At 30.6% G+C, this 17,038-nt stretch overlaps 3 protein-coding genes across 4 annotated transcripts in view; 2 read left to right on the forward strand and 1 right to left on the reverse strand.

The window, feature by feature from the left end:
* Window positions 1–3,481: 3,481 nt before the first annotated feature.
* Window positions 3,482–10,210, forward strand: Hgo (homogentisate 1,2-dioxygenase). The gene is made up of 8 exons (XM_072909351.1): window positions 3,482–3,634; window positions 3,991–4,126; window positions 4,615–4,760; window positions 4,926–5,112; window positions 5,200–5,379; window positions 5,644–5,867; window positions 6,192–6,318; window positions 8,921–10,210. Exons 1-8 carry the CDS (start codon window positions 3,617–3,619, stop codon window positions 9,232–9,234), a joined length of 1,332 nt encoding a protein of 443 aa, XP_072765452.1. The 5' UTR covers window positions 3,482–3,616; the 3' UTR covers window positions 9,235–10,210.
* A 740-nt stretch (window positions 10,211–10,950) lies between these two features.
* On the forward strand, window positions 10,951–14,651 carry LOC140675179 (uncharacterized). The gene is made up of 9 exons (XM_072909347.1): window positions 10,951–11,309; window positions 12,086–12,146; window positions 12,216–12,359; window positions 12,489–12,719; window positions 12,809–13,117; window positions 13,198–13,302; window positions 13,371–13,525; window positions 13,689–14,091; window positions 14,306–14,651. Exons 1-9 carry the CDS (start codon window positions 11,205–11,207, stop codon window positions 14,530–14,532), a joined length of 1,740 nt encoding a protein of 579 aa, XP_072765448.1. The 5' UTR covers window positions 10,951–11,204; the 3' UTR covers window positions 14,533–14,651.
* Window positions 14,652–15,007: 356 nt separating this feature from the next.
* Window positions 15,008–17,038, reverse strand: part of Ret (protein kinase receptor Ret oncogene) — a 57,785-nt gene continuing 55,754 nt past the window's right edge. For both annotated transcript variants that reach the window (XM_072909345.1, XM_072909346.1), the window contains exon 20: window positions 15,008–16,824. In XM_072909345.1, coding sequence (XP_072765446.1) covers window positions 16,421–16,824 — 404 coding nt within the window. In that variant the 3' untranslated portion in view covers window positions 15,008–16,420. The remainder of the gene's footprint in view (window positions 16,825–17,038) is intronic.

Below are 17,038 nucleotides of genomic sequence, written 5' to 3' on the forward strand. Positions count from 1 at the left end.
TAATTAATCGAACGAGGCTAATAGTCTGAGCATAAAAAAGAAACCTGACTTATTTTACTTTATAATATAATTACTTTAAAATATAAATTAAAAATAAATCAAAATTTTTTAACGCACTTGGCAATTATGAAAGATTAATTTCAATATCAACAATTGTAACATTTTTTAATTACAAAATTATTACTAACCAAACTCTTAAATTATTTCATTTGCTACAACGATTGCTACGATGATTGCTTTTATTTTTTAACTGAAATAATATGATAAAATGTCACGATTAATAAAATTAATGAATAGAACTACACATCAAAGATTGCTAAATTTATTGTTTGTTAAATTATCTGTAAAGTTGGGATTTTGATATATATTAGCTTTTAGCAATTTGGCATTTTCCCCGATCAGAACGAAACTAGTTCAGCAGCTTCCGAGTAATCGTTTTAAAAATTCAGTATTTCTCGATATATAACTGGTCTCTTACCAAAAAAAATACACTGTCATCTCGATTTTTTAATTCGAAAACCAGTTAGGGCGATATTGTGCAATGTATAAAGTGCGTTGGAGCTTCTCGTCGCTTTTCTGATGTAATAAAAATTTATTTTTATATAGTGAAGTACAGCCAGGTAGTTGATATATCGTATAAATGGAAAAATAAACAGATATTTATTCTATATTTTAAGCGTTTAAATTTGCAATAAACGTATAAATATTATATGAGTACACATTAAAAAACAATGAATTAATTTTGGAACTAAACTTTGATACAATTAAACAAATAAATAATAAAAATTACACAATAAATTTTATTTTTGCGAGAAATATAAAAATTTGTTTTTTTTTTAGAATATATATTAAATAAGGCTTATTTTTTATCATAATATATCATATGTATATATTTTTCTCATATATATTAAACGATTAGGCGTCTTCTGTAACGTAGAACTGTCCTACTGTCACAATATTGTGAATTGTTCTATTTGTCCTGTCGTGATTATCGTATTGCGAGATTATCACGCTCTGTCGCCTCTATTGATTTATTCTCGATGCAATCACGGCTCATAAAGCTGTCCACAGCTATAGCAAACGTTATAATTATTCTAAATTCTTCTGTTTCTACGCGATCGTCGCTCACGAAAACAACGCGTGATCGTATGTTTTGCTCCCGCATCTTAATTAAACCTGTTGCAATTTCCAATCACTCGCTTATATCGTGACCGATACTTAAAAGCGTTTCGTTGGTATGATCCTGTTCGTACCGTAAAAACTATAAACTTTTGCAAGTGAACGTGATTGGCTCATCATTATGTGTCATCAGTAAATAACTAATCCCTCTCGCGGTGAAAGTTCGAGAATATGGAGCACAATTATAAATAAATGCCTTTTTATGGCGAGCGTTATTTTCTGCATTGCAATCGCTGCTATTTGAGTGAGCTTAAATCTTAGACTTTATTACTACAACTGAATGTTATCAATTATCAATTAATGCAAATATAATTTTATATAAAATGATAGAAAATTATTTGACTATCGCGTATAAATAAAATCTTTTATACTGCAATATATATGAAAGAGTATATTTTAATAACTTTAAACGTAACATTTAAAAAAATAGGCAAATCTTATTTATTTATATAATAATTATTATAATACATACATATATTATTACCCCTTTTTTCTCAACAGTTATAAAAAGTATTATGAGATTGTCAATAAACATCAGTCAGCGAATTCTAAAATTAAAATGATCTCTTTTGCGACTGTTTCTTTATTTGACTCACGGTGAAATAAACCTCTTTGTTGTAATCATGATTGATGGAAACTCGCGTGTAATTACACTTAAGATACGAAGAGGCGTACTCGTTCGGCGTGACGCGAAACTTTCTCGCGGTCAACAAACTTTCCGCGAGAACCGATAAGTAATCATCAAGGTGAAAACGATTAGATAAATTTGTAAAATTTTCTGATGAGCGCGCTTTTATAGAAGTATGCGATACTGCGGATTTAGATATTTCCGGGACTGCAAGATGATCAATCTAGTTCGACGAAAATAGAACGGATGTATTATTGTTCTTATCAAAATAAAGATAAAAGAATTTCTGAGATTTTTTTATTAAACTTTGCATTGTTATCTGTACGAATCTGTAAGATAAAGCATATTATTGTATAATAAAAAGATCGAACATTATAAATATGTTTTTTTTTCATTACTCTATATAATCTAAATTATTCTTTGTTCTTAGATTGTTTATATATAATTGATGTAGTATGATAATGTAACGTTATATTATAAATTATTAAATTGTGTAAAAAATATTTACTTGTTGCATTAGATTAATTGATAATAAATCGTAAATTTAAAATATGTTATTTGAAAGAAATATATAAATTTGGAAAGATTATTGCTATTGACACTATAACTCATTTGCTCTAAAAAAATATTCATTAAAGAATATTATAATTATAGAAATAATAATAGAACTTATATTGTACAAATATACTGTAAAACGCAAGCATGCGTACTTTGATATGAAATTAAGCATAACAAACAAGACGAGTTTGTAAATTTTGAAATGACGTTAAGCAATCAATATGAGACTGTGATACTTTGAAAGTTGTACACTTCTATTTTGCCCATAAATCTTTCTTGAAGATACGAGAATGTTTTTAATAAACATGATGAAAATTAAGCATATCTGAAATCAGTATGCAATAGACGTATAATTACAAGAAAAATTTATGCGAGGCATTTATATATTATTTTTGTTTTAAGAAAAGTGATATGTTATCTCATCATATATTATATATAAATATTTATACATCATATTTAGATATATTTGAGACAAAGGAAAATTTTAATATTATAATTTTTTGTTTCTAGAAGAATTTTTGTGTATGTGTGAGAAATATTGAAAAAAAATTTTTGAAGATTTTTGAATTAAATCTTGTTTACAACGATCATATGTGACTTTTTATGCAGATTTGATTACATAATTGAAATTTATTGTGAATTGATAATTACTATTGAGTCATATAAAATTAAAGATATATATAATTCAGAAAAATACATAATAAAAATATACAACAAACATGTTTTATATCATCAGTGCTAAAAACTGTGAAAATTATTGACTTTTGTCTAAACAATTTCCTGAGATTGAATTTTAAATATTATAATAAAACGAAGATTTACATCTTTTACATAATTCTATGAAAAATAACTAGCGATGTTAGAGACTAATTTGAATATTCAAGTCACACGAGTCGATAAAATCATTTGATGATTAATAAACCGATGAACTATCTTGTTGCGAGGGGCTCGTCTAGGCCGCGAGAGGCTCGACAATAAATTCCATGGCGTAATGTGGAATTTCTGACTCTTCGACTGGTTATCAGAGACGGCCGTGCCTGTTAACGTAGTCGTGCCTACACGGATAGTTGCGTCTGATTGGTCCATGAGCAGATAAACATGTTTGCTGCATAACATTGATTTCGTCGTCATTGCGTCGTCTAAGGACGACGGCGTTTATATAAAACGGAGGAGTGCCGCGGAAATCTCCGTATTTCGCGGTAACGAAAGAGACGTCGTGCCCCCAGAGAAAATAATTTTGTTGCTGACGTCATGAAGGACGAACTTAAGGTAGCGAAGCTATTGATTTCAATATCGATTCTGCAATTTTTTCGAAAAATTTAATTTGTAGTTTATTCTTGTCATAAACATTATTGTCTTGCTATTGTGAAAATAATAATTGAAAAATAATCTATAAATAAGTATTTTGCAAATCGTCTAAAATTTGTAACATGATATAGTTTTATAATTAAAAATAGCATTCTATATTAAATAAGCGTACAAAAGCATACACAATTATTTGAACACAATATAGACAAATTTGCAAAAATTAAAAAATGAAAATTATTGATGTAGTGAAAACTAGTGTACTAATTTAATAAGAAAAAATAGTAAGACGTTTTATCGAGAGGTGATATATGTTTTAGTATCTTACGGGTTTCGGCTGCGAGTTCTCCAGCGAGGATGCGCGCTGTCCAGGGGCACTTCCCGTTGGGCAGAATAATCCGCAGAAATGTCCATACAATCTTTATGCGGAACAATTGTCGGGAACAGCATTCACCGGTGAGAAAGATCGCGTGTTTTGTCCGTATAATTTTTTTGACATTCTTGAAGCAATGTGTTTTAAAAAATATCTATGTATTTCGTACTTGATTATACATTCGATATTTTCAGCTTGTCATGATTATCATAAAATCTGAAATTAAAGTTTAGTAAATTAGTGTGTTTTAAAATTAAAAAATTTATTAACTGAAGTTAAAAATGTGTCGTTTTATAAAACTGAAATAGTAAAATAAATGAAAAGTATTGTCTTGGTTAGAGAAAGATAAATTTAATTTCGAATGATTACATCCTTATCGTAATTCTTTAACTTACATATGTCACTCTTATCACTTTGATAAGTGAAGCATAGTGAAGATCACACATCACTATCTTGTGGCAATATCATTGCAATTCTGAATTAGTTGTTTAAATAATTTTCCATTTATCGCTAATTTAATATTTTATTACGTAATATCATTTTCGAAAGCACTATTATTTTTATTTCTTAGTCCCACGAAATCAAAATAAAAGATCGTGGCTCTATCGGATAAAACCATCTGTCGTTCATAAACCGTTCAAGCCCTTCACTCGAGCCTATGGTATCGAATCTTACGTAATGGACGACTGGAACAAGACATATCCGAATCCCAATCAGGTAAATTTTCGTGATATCGAATTCAAGAGTTTATCGTAATGATTTAACTAGACAATTAATCTAAATCCAATTTTCTCAATTTTGGAATCAAATTTTTTAAATAAAAAAAAAAAGAAAAAACGAAGTAAAAAAACAATTTTCTCGAGAGCTAAACTCACGTTTCAGTTAAGATGGAAGACTTTCGACGTCCCGAGTCGACGAGATCCTGAAGTCGATTTTATCGAAGGGCTTCACACTCTGTGCGGTGCCGGCGATCCTAAAATGCGTCAGGGCATCGCGATACATGTGTATTTGTGCAATTCGTCTATGAAAGACAGAGCTTTTTATAACGCTGACGGTGATTTTCTGATCGGTAGGCAATAGTAGAAAGACGATTTGTTTTCCCTAAAAAAAGAAAAATAATATATATTAAAAGGAAATTCTGATTGTGTGATTGCAGTGCCGCAATTGGGCGCTCTGCAGATCATTACCGAGTTCGGAAAGATGCGATGCGAGCCGAATGAGATATGCGTCATTCAACAGGGAATGCGATTCTCCGTGGCTGTTTTCGGTCCATCCAGGGGATATATTCTCGAGGTCTTCGACAATCACTTTCAGCTGCCGGAATTGGGGCCGATAGGTAATCGATTCGAACGATCACGCGTAGAAGTAGCAGTTACCTTCACATTTTTAGAAGCTTTAAAAAATTAATCCAAATTAATAATTCTCAATATTAGACTATTAAATTCTTTGTCGTTTCATTCTCGCAATAGAAGTCGGTGAAAAATAACATGACGTGCGATTTATACATCACATTGTTCAAGAATTAAATTTCTTTGATCGAAAACTCGATAAATCAATGTTTCTTTAATGAGCAAGTTAATAAGCGGGGCTGAATGCGTAGGAGCGAATGGCCTGGCGAGTCCGAGAGACTTTCAGACGCCGGTAGCTTGGTACGAGGATCGTGAGATCGATTACGAGATGGTATGCAAATATCAGGGAAAGCTGTTTATGGCTGATCAAGGTCACAGTCCCTTCGACGTCGTCGCATGGCATGGCAATTACGTACCTTACAAATATGATCTTGATAGGTTTATGGTCATCAACTCGGTCTCCTTTGACCATTGCGTGAGTAGATCTCTTCGTAGATACCCAAGAAAGTTCTGAGATCTGAAAAGAAATTTCTACGCGTGTAAAATTTCTCATATATGTATTAGCTAATGTTTTTATGCATACAATACAGGAAGAGTGCTAGTAATTGAATATTATCTGCATCGATGTAAATTTCTTTTCTCTTTATCTTTTCTTTAATCCTTTCCAATACAAAATTCAAATTTGTGTGTTTAATGTTACGTATATAATATAAATATATATATGTATAGTAAATAAATTTTTGATGTATCTTTCGATGACTGATCATGAAACTCTCAAAATGAATAATTTATTTCGCAGGATCCGTCCATTTTTACTGTGCTGACGTGTCCCACTAACAAGCCTGGAATCGCCGCAGCTGACTTTGTGATCTTTCCACCCCGATGGTCCGTGCAAGAGCACACTTTCCGACCCCCTTATTATCATCGTAAGTAGACAATAATATATTTTTTTGCGCTCGCGTACACGTGTCGATGCTAAAAATGAGGCTGAATACCTGAGAAAGCCCGGCACGTGGCTTTTATAATTTCTTTTTATACGAATTAAATATGTAAAAGAAATCACAGAAAGTGCCAGCAATATCTGGCAAAATTATTAAAACACTATTTTTACGGCGTAAATGTCACAAGTATTTCTAATATCTCATTTAAACAAAAAAAATATAAGTTTGACAAGTGGTTTTGAATGAATATAAGACATCAAAAGATGTCTTATGATAGATATTTGAGTCTTTTTTAAATCCTTTTTTTTGTTTATTTCTTTTGGATTTTTTTATTACTTGATAATTTGTAATTATATGATACTTGAACAGATTCATACGTCTGTAACATATTTATTGAATACAGTATATTAAAATTGCAAGATCCTCTGCTTTGATGTCAGGAATTGAACACGTGGTAAGAGTTGAAGCGAGTATTTCGCCGAACTCAACTCAGTGGCGTCTTCGTTCCGGAAGAGCGCTCCTGAAAATTGTGCAAGCGAGTTGGCACAGAGAAAACTCGAAATTTTTCCTGATCGCACAATGTCTCTTTCTTTGATAGGTCGCTTCACTGATTTTCTATCACGATCCGATCGATTACAAGACGGAACGGGCCACTTTCGTTTGATGTCGCACTCGTCCTTGTCGTTATCGTTGCTGTTGCTTTGCTGTATTATTGCGTTCTTGTTGAGAAAGTTTTTTGCAAAGAGAAAGACGCATAGGCATAATGCTTATTGACGAGAATGCATCCTTACGGGTTAAGTAATTGAAAACTACAAGAAGCGATCATTATCAGAACTTCGAGAACGTCCGTTCCGTTGTACAGAAATTACACGCGAAATTATAGGATTGATTGAGATAACTGTAATGATATAAACTAAACGCGTGATGGTATTTTCTGATCGTAAAATTAATAAATAATTATATCGAAGATCTTATTAAAACAACGACGAATTCTTTGCTTACGGAGAAAGTAATTATTATTTTTCATCGAATATCGAACATGTAAATATGTACTCATTATTAAAAAAATGTATGTATATTTATTCGATAAAATAATTATCGTGAAATCGGTAAAAAATTATTAAGAAAAGATGACTTTGGAAATTACTTACTTTTTATGAAATATTAATATATTGACAAATAATCATCATTATAGTCAGTATAGATAATTTAATATAATATACATTTTATAAAAAAATGTGATCAATTCCATTACTCTAGGAAAAAGAAAAAAGGGAAGAATTATTTTAAGAAATCAAGTAAAAAGTAAAAATAATGTCAAGAAAAAATTCATATTAAACTTTTTTACTCAAAATATTAAAACACATATTCACAGAAAAAAATTTTTGTTGATTAAAATTATTGTTGAATTATTCCGTGAAATATTTCAATGACATTTTAAACTAGTAATTATAATTATTTGCTTGCTTCTTTAAAATAACTTTACTTTTTTCTTTTTTCTTAGAATAGTGAAAATTAAATATTTTTTGACGTGTTATTTTACATATTAAAAGATATGTAAAATATGATTTTTTACTTTTCTAATACGAAACTATGCAATATGAAACGCATAATACATATTTCAAAATACAGGCGAACATCAGCAAGAGTAGTAGCTCGCTACTTTCTCCGAGATTTGATAACCAGTGTAGCAGCGCGTTTTCAATGCGGGCCATTCTCCACGTTAATGAATAAGTCGGCAGCGCGTGGAGAGCGATAATATGCAAAATGTGTGGAATTTCCATTGCAGATCCTACCAGTGCGTCTCGTTGTACGATCGCAAATCATCATGACGCGCAATATGCGCTCGTCTCGCATGCCGGTTTTTCAATGATACGAATCAATGATGAAAAATCAACGATAACGAGTCAATTCACGATTTAAATGATTTATTCGATATATGTTAATAAACAGATTTTACGAGATTATCTGTCAAACATTTATGAAATTAAATTTATGCATGAAATCGTTATTTAATAAGGAAGAATTTTATTAGTGACGTGAAGTTTAAATTGAAAGGTTCCGCTATATTTTGAAAATTAATTTACATAGTTTAGCAATTGATTTGGTAATGGTTTTTTTTTAAATGTCATTAGTTGAAATAATTTATGTTTATAAGAAGTAACATATGTAATGCTTATTTTTTTTACTTTATTTTTTCAGTCTTATTTTAGATAGAATTATTTATCATTAATATATGATACTGCTTATCAAATATTATTCATGGCATTTATTATTCTTATTTAATCTGATTTTTTCACAACTAAGAAAATATATACATATGTACTTGTAAAAAAGGAATACACACATTTACAGCCAGTTTTTAATTTAATAAAATTAGAAATAAAATACAATTAGCCCTTTGCTCTATAATTAAAAATAATGTTAATGAATATTTTCTACTTACTATTATTTATCACTATTTTTTTAATTAATTTGTTTTATGACAATAATTTCTTTATATGTATACATTAAATTTATTATTACACAACTTATATAAATTAAGAAACATAGACTTTTAGCAAAATCTTTGCTGTTTTATTCTTAGGAAATTGCATGAGCGAATTTATGGGGCTGATAAAGGGTCGTTATGAAGCGAAGGAGAACGGTTTCTCAGCTGGTGGCGCATCATTACACTCTGTTATGACTCCACACGGTCCTGATAAGCAATGCTTCGAGGCCGCGACCAAAAATGATCTGGTACCGGAACGGATCGGCGACGGTACGCAGGCATTTATGTTCGAGAGCTCGTATAGCATGGCCGTGACGGAATGGGCCAATAAATTCTGCAACAAGTTGGACGACAGCTACTATGAATGCTGGCAGGGTTTACAGAAGCATTTCGATCCTATCGTCAATTAAGTTGGTCAGAATTGCTTAATGCAATCGATGTATCTCTATCTTAATGCGATCGACCGTTATCAGCAAGATAAATCTTTGACATTTTTCATTTTGTTTGTATTAAGCTTATTAACACCATGATTTTTAGATTATGGTATGTTTACTCTCTTTGTTGATTTATTTTGATAAGAAAGAAAGCCTTTCTCTTTCCAACAGAGAGTATTTTCCCTTTCACTAATGAACGCATCATCTTAAGAGCTTTTTAAATATCTTTTAAACATATACATTTGTATAATATCTATATTGCTGAGTTGCGATCTTTTTTCTTTCAAGAAATTTTTTTCATAGCGTGTCACGTCTATAAGATATCGTGCAAAACTACAAAATTATCTGGTGCGTGCAGTTACAAATTGATTATGAATTCGCTACATAGACAATATCACGTCCGCACGAAGAATGTGTTACTGAGTGCAAAGAACTTTTAATCGTATTTACCTCTTACCAAGACACAACTCAATGTCAGTGATTAGACGAAAGTATGTTAGATAAGGAGACGGTGTATATTTAATGTTCTGAAATTTTTATAATAGCAAAATGATTTGGATAAACTTATTCACAGTTCTATATATATTTTGAATTAACAAGATCAGCATAATTAAACTTTAAATAGAAAACGCTTTAACTAAAAAATAAAAGAGTACATTTTGAAAAAAGTAAAACATGTAATCTTAATTATATATATATATATATATATATATATATATATATATATATATAGATTATTCAGGACATTTTAATGTTAAAGATAAAATAAGATTAACGTAGCAGAATTTTTAATTATGATTAATCAAATTCGTCGAAAAACTGAAATGTTTGATGTAATTGTTTGTAAAAATGTAGGTAGTCATTTAAGATTGCAACATATGTTATAATTATAAGCTATTCTTTCTAGTGGCACAATTAACAATAAATCTTATCTAAGATCTGATGAAATCAACCAATTGTGAAGATAAACATAAATCACTACTACCTTTTATGTTCCAACGCGCGTAATAATTTTGTTACTTAAATGATCCTTTCCCTTAACAGGCATTAAACTTTATCTTTTCTTTTAACATTATATATTATTTTCTGCAGAATTTAAAAAAATGAAAGTTAATTATAAAATAAAAAATAATTCTTTTATCTTTCTTCTTATTCCACAATTATATCTCATATATTTAATTTCTATAATTATTAAATTATCAATAATATTATATCTTTGTCTTTTATCTTATCAAAATTTCAGGAAATATATCTTTTTTTTCATTAATTAAATTTTTACATTTATGTTTTGCAAGTATGCGTTACATTTGCATTATAATTTAAAAATATATTTTAACATTGAGAAAAAGATAATATAAAATGATATATAAATGATATAGGTTTTCTCTCTTGTTTTTCTTCTTTTAATCAATGTAATTTATGAGTAATTTTGTTGCTCACTAAGGCCTGATTGTATCAACATTATTTTGGCTTTAAACGAGACTTAAATATATGTCTCTCTTTATTCATTTAGAAAGAAAAATAAAGATAGACATATATTTAAGTCTCGCTTAAATCCAAAATAATGTTGATGCAATTGGGCCTAATTGGTGTAAAGACTTGTGAATCATTGATGACTTACTTTGTAGAGATCGCTTTTGTCGACTCCAAGTCATGTAAGCAGTACCTGTCATTTCCAGCAGAGTGTTCGTTGCGTTAACACGTAGTTGGTTTGATCTCACGTCTCACGTCTGATAGATAGAAATATTTGTCGACGCCGTTTCGTGTCGTGCACATATTTTGCGTTGTTTATATCCACGGTGGAGGATGTATATCGGAATACAAAGTGACATTGATACATGAAAATCGGAGTCGTTGTCAAATTTTAAAGCAGTTGATATGTTGAGGTCGATGATACATATTGTCTACCAAACACTAAGTATTACCAAAAAACAGGTAACCTAAAAATGGACGTGATAATTCGCAACTTCTTTTTCTTCGTGATTGTTCTGTGTTTTTTGACTGAACGCGTCGTGACGTCATATTGTTATCCAGACTACTGTCAAAATTTGGTAAGTATTATATTCTATTAATCACACGCACAACACAATAGAAACACACCCATATACATACACATACGCGCGCACACACACACACACACATACACACACACAACACATACACATGTATAGATTTTAAATTTTAAATCATCAGTAATGTCACATGGTATACATACAAGGTCTTGCGCGCTCTTTTTTACACGTCGATTTGTTGATGAAATATTAATCCTAAAATGAAAGTTAGATCGTGAATACAATCTTTTGTACCATTTAACTTAAAATTATTGTTTAGGGCCGATTTCACCAATAACGGTTAATTTTAACCATGGTTTTAATTATGTTTCCATCTCTTTCTCTTAAACTTATCGGAAAGAAACAAAGATATAAATCAAGATTAAAGTTAACCGACGTTGGTAAAATCGGTAGTACCTTAGTGTAATTTTTAGTATTATCAGAGAGAATATTATTCTTAAAACAACATGTAAATTATGCAAAATGATATGACTAATACTATTATGCTTACGCACGATGGATTATTCATAGAAATATGATTAATGTTGATACGAACTGCTCATTTATGTATGTGATTGTACAAAGATAAGTAAACACTACTTTTCCATTATATAAGCATCTGATAAGATTTAAAATAAAAATTTATCTTTGATTTTTATTTAATTGACATAATCATCTTCTACCTTGAATTGATTATCAATCTTATATATACATAGACAAATATTTTTATATCTATAATAATTATCAAATATCTATAATTTTTTTTATTCTTTTAGACTCATCTAGAGCCAATACCAGGTTTCCAATGTGTACTGACGCCAGTACAAAGGGGGAAAGGTAGGAAATGATAAACTGACAAAGATTTATTCATGAATTAAATTTATCCGTTATTGTATGATTTTTTAGAATGTGCAAAGTTAAAATTTGATGGTTACACGAGATTACGACCTAATATCGCAATCTTCACGTTAAATGCGTACGTGCAATACTTTGACAAAGTCCAAAAGGCGACCGCATTTAATTTATCAATCTCAAATATCAATTTTCATAGTAAGAAGATATTACAATTACCCTACTGAAATATTTAATATTTAAGTTAAAAACAAATAATTAATTACAAATAAATTAAATATATAAGCCGATACTACGTTTTATATTAAAGATTTATTTGTAAAACAGGATTAGTTACGCGTTATCAAAATATCATCTACGAGAATGAGAACGCGTGTAGACACGTGCAATTGTATGGTGATGACACTTATCCCGTACCTAGAGACCTGCACGTGTCATGTCCGTTTTCCGATGCTACGTACGAAGGATCCCCATATCGCTTCGAGTATTTCGCGATCGAGGAAAAGTATATATACAGTAAACAATATATTTTTTATGTGCCGCAAAATAATTTTATCGGTGGGTCTTTTTTTCACGGCTCTTTATCACATTTAATCATAAATTCTTATATATATTTTTTTACATTTATATTTATGTGAATCTTCCAGAGGATGGCATCGAAATCGAATTGTTTAGGCCTTTTATATATATAGACTTATCGGATTCACCGAATCTAGCTTTGTACATACAACCGCTTCCGTCGAGATACAATGTGACGGAATACAAAGTGTGGTTAATCAATAATGATACGCAATCAACGGTCCGCAGCGCAATTTTATCCACAAAGAAAACTGGTGAACACTTACGGTTTAATTTCTCGGCACCCGACGGCGTATATTACATCAAAGTTGCGACGTTACATCCACAGTGTGATGAATATGGATGCGCGAACAGCACATCGCCGTACCTATACCTAAGTAAAGATCCGCAAGAAAAATCTTTTATTATCTTGAAATTTTAACGACTTGCTTACATCGTTTTAAATCACATTTCTCAGAACATGCGTCCCATCGATTGCTGATTATGATAATCAGTTTAATATGGGTACCACCTGTTTTATTGTATGCACTATGTCATGCATTTAAATTTTACAGAAAAAGAGGTAAGAATTTAATTTTTAAAACATTTTTTTTTATAAATTACTCCTTTTTTTACATGGATTTTAAATAGTTTTAAAGAAAATGACAAAACCAAATTGTTTGCTGGTATACTCTCCAACGCACCCGGCACATGTAAATGTAATGGCGGAATTAACAAAATATCTGAGATGTTGTCACATCAACGCTATGATAGATATGTTCGACATTACAGAAACTGCCAGCAAAGTAAGTAATGAAATAAATTAGTCTACTTATAATTTGAATAATTTTCAAAATAAATTGTAACTTTATAATAAATTTATGAGAGCTTGATTCAAATATTTAATAAATTAATTAATTTTATTTTATTAACCAGTTCGAAAAGATAATTTTGTAACATTACACACAGGATCCAGGACTGTGGTGCAATACCGCATTTCAGATCGCGGACATTGTGCTAGTTGTGACATCCCCGCCAATGTCGTCCATGAAATCCGACACAACGATTATTTATCGAAACGTAGATAATCATCTGTTGCGTCTGCTGAAGGAAAACTATCCGCAGAGAAACAAGAGATATTACGCGATCCATCTGCCGTATTGCAAACCAGATCATATACCCGAGGAGGCGCGAGTCTTTAAGAAATTCCGCTTACCTGAGAATTTGACGAAGCTTGTGAAGATGATCCATGGTATCGGTTGTCTACGATTTCTTGCGGCATCGGACAGGGAGCTATTGGAGAGCATTAAATACGCCACATTGAAAGTATTTGAAGATGAAACTACTGCAACGAAAAATACTGACGAGACTGGTGAGTCGTGGTCAATAATCAATTTTATTATTATAACAAAGATTTTGCTACTATCTCTTCTTTTTGTATATATTTATTTGATTTTTATATTAAGGTATATTGCTAAGAAAATTTTTATAAACTTTTTTATTTGTTGTACTCGATAAAGTTATCCTCATTATCGTATATTGATATTATTATGTGAATACGTTTACAGTTAATTTAAATTTTTTAGACGGTTTATTATCACCAATCATCATACAAGAAGAAACTGTCAGTCATAAAACCGATCGATCCAATGAGGTTTGTAAGCTCGACGCGCCGGAGAACGATGTCATACCTCAGTCTTTCACGACAAATATTGATGAATTAAATTTACTTGGTGAGGTTGACGAAGAGAAGACCGACTTCAATTTTATGAGTAACGACTGTGAATTTCGCATTGATAAATTGAACTTGTGATGACTTTTCTTTCTTTTTGTACACATAAGACTAACTCGTAAGCTGTTCGTTTTTTATGCAGTGCTTGATTTTTTATGCGAATAATTGATTGAAATAAAGAATAATTTTTTATTAAAAAATCCTATTGTAATGCATGTCAAATAAAATTTCCATCCCGTTTCTGCGTCCTAAAATTCAAATCATATCTTTTTATATGTAATTATATTATAAATTAGTAAAAAAATTTTTTATTATATCCATTATATACCATCTTTTATATTAAAGTCACATTATATTAAACTTAAAAGAAAATTTTTACAATACTTAATGATAATATGAAAAATCACTTCTCCTAGTCTTTCTAGATATCTTTTTTTAACTAACTTTTTTCACTTTTCTTCAAATTTTTCTTATTTTTAATAAGATTACTGTTAGAAAAAATAAATATTACAATTGAAAACCAGGTAAAGGTAATAAAGATTACTCCGTCTGGAAGCATCTTTTATACATTTTGTAATATATTCATCACAAGAAAATAATATGGCACAATGTTAACCGGTTCGTAAGGCGCATGTTCGATATCGTTGTCATTTAACAGTAATAATAAATAAAAAAAAAAGTAGTACGGAATCGAAATGATGCGCAATCGTCATAGAACCCGTAAAAAAAACGATAAATAACTAGGCTAATCGTGTGGAATGTGTTGCGTTTTATATATAAATATAAAAAGGACGATTTTCTCGTCCATTGTATCCATTACATTGAGGTACGTCGAAGCACATTACGGATACGGTTTGTGCCAATCGGAACTAGCACATATGTATCGTAAAAATTCTACCCTTCGATTATATCACTTCGTCGTGCGATTTGCTGCTTTGTGTTAAACACACGAAAGCCACAAAAGCTAGTGCGGCAATAGAAAATATTTCGTTTTAATGGAAGCGTGAAGATTAAGTTCCAAGTCAGATAATTAAGTTAGCGCCATGAATAGTGTCCCATCATACAATTTCACAACCAGATATTTATTAAGAAAGATATGATGGAAGACCATCTTCAACTTCTTATAATATTAATATCTCTTGCAATTATACCTCGAATTAAATTTCTACTGAAGTGTAGTCCACTTGAAATTGAATAACATTGAAGTAATAACTAAAAATTACAATTGTTAATAATAATTGAAAAACAATTTAGTTTAAGACACTCGTAGTATTTCTTAGATTGCAAACAAATTTGATATTTTTAATGAGCAACTATTCTCAAATCTCATCACACTTGCAATATATAAAAGATTTTTAAATACTGAAGATTGAAAACATGACGATCTTTTCGAGAAATCGCACGAATGATTACAATGCAGTATTGATAATAATAAAAGCAGCCTCATCAATGATGATTGACGGACAGTCGTACGACTTTAAGTACGTAAGGTAGAACAAATTAGTTACTAATTTATATTTGGTATAATAAACGTTCTTTGCATGATATATAACTTGCTCTTAATTTTTGATAGAGCGTTTCGTTCAGTCGTTTCAAAAACTCCTTCTGCGATATTTCTTAACTCATAGTTTCTTCAACTTTATAAAGTTGTTATAACTGTGATTTTAGCAAATTTTCATTCAGCTTTTTATATTTATTGTATCATCGTTCATATTCTCCACAATGCATCGTTTCTGAAAATGACGTTTTTTATCTCACGCGAATGACATTGATCTCCAATCGTTTGTACATATGTTTCTCTCTCGCCTCTTCGTTAAATAAATATTCTTCTCTCTTGCACAACTCGGAATTGTCAATTATTTCATCATCGACTATCTCAACTTTTTTCATTCACCATGTTTCCCATTTTAAAATTTTCTCATTTGTCTCGTATTTGTTTTAAATTCGACACAATATGATAATGTGTCGATCAATTCGTCACGTTATTATCGTTCTTGTCATCATCCATACTGCTAAATACCAGAAGATCTTCTGTTTCAGCCGATTTCTTTCCCTGCATATCGATGTAAGATTGAGGACGTTCGTTCGAAGATGTTGTCAAGTCGTTTTCGCTGTTGCTGGTCATACTAATATTTCGCAACTTTATCGGGCTCTCGTAGTGATTGGTGTTTAGGCTCGCTGGTCGATCGTTCACATACGGCGACTTTATGGCTTCCTCCGGAAAAGACGCTACGGATGGATGCCAAAGCGCCTGTAATTTATCTATCTTATCGCATTTAGTAACGGACTCAGAAGACATTCGACCAAGATAGTTGACGGTGTTTGTTTTCAAAATAGTGGCAGTCCCGTTGTCCACCTGATCGTTCTCAGAACCTAAAGAATTGAAATAAAAATCCCGACATAATCCTCCTGATCGTATTATTTTAAATTGATTAAATATTATTAATAATAATTAGCGATAATTGAGTTATGAAAAATAATAATATTTTGAAATAATTTGGAATTGCAAATTATTTCTATATATGCGTATGTGTGTATTCAAATTTATAAACGATAAATGACAACAATTAAATTATTAAAGATAATT

The sequence above is a fragment of the Anoplolepis gracilipes genome, chromosome 17, assembly GCF_047496725.1.
Source record: "Anoplolepis gracilipes chromosome 17, ASM4749672v1, whole genome shotgun sequence".
Taxonomy (NCBI): domain Eukaryota; kingdom Metazoa; phylum Arthropoda; class Insecta; order Hymenoptera; family Formicidae; genus Anoplolepis; species Anoplolepis gracilipes.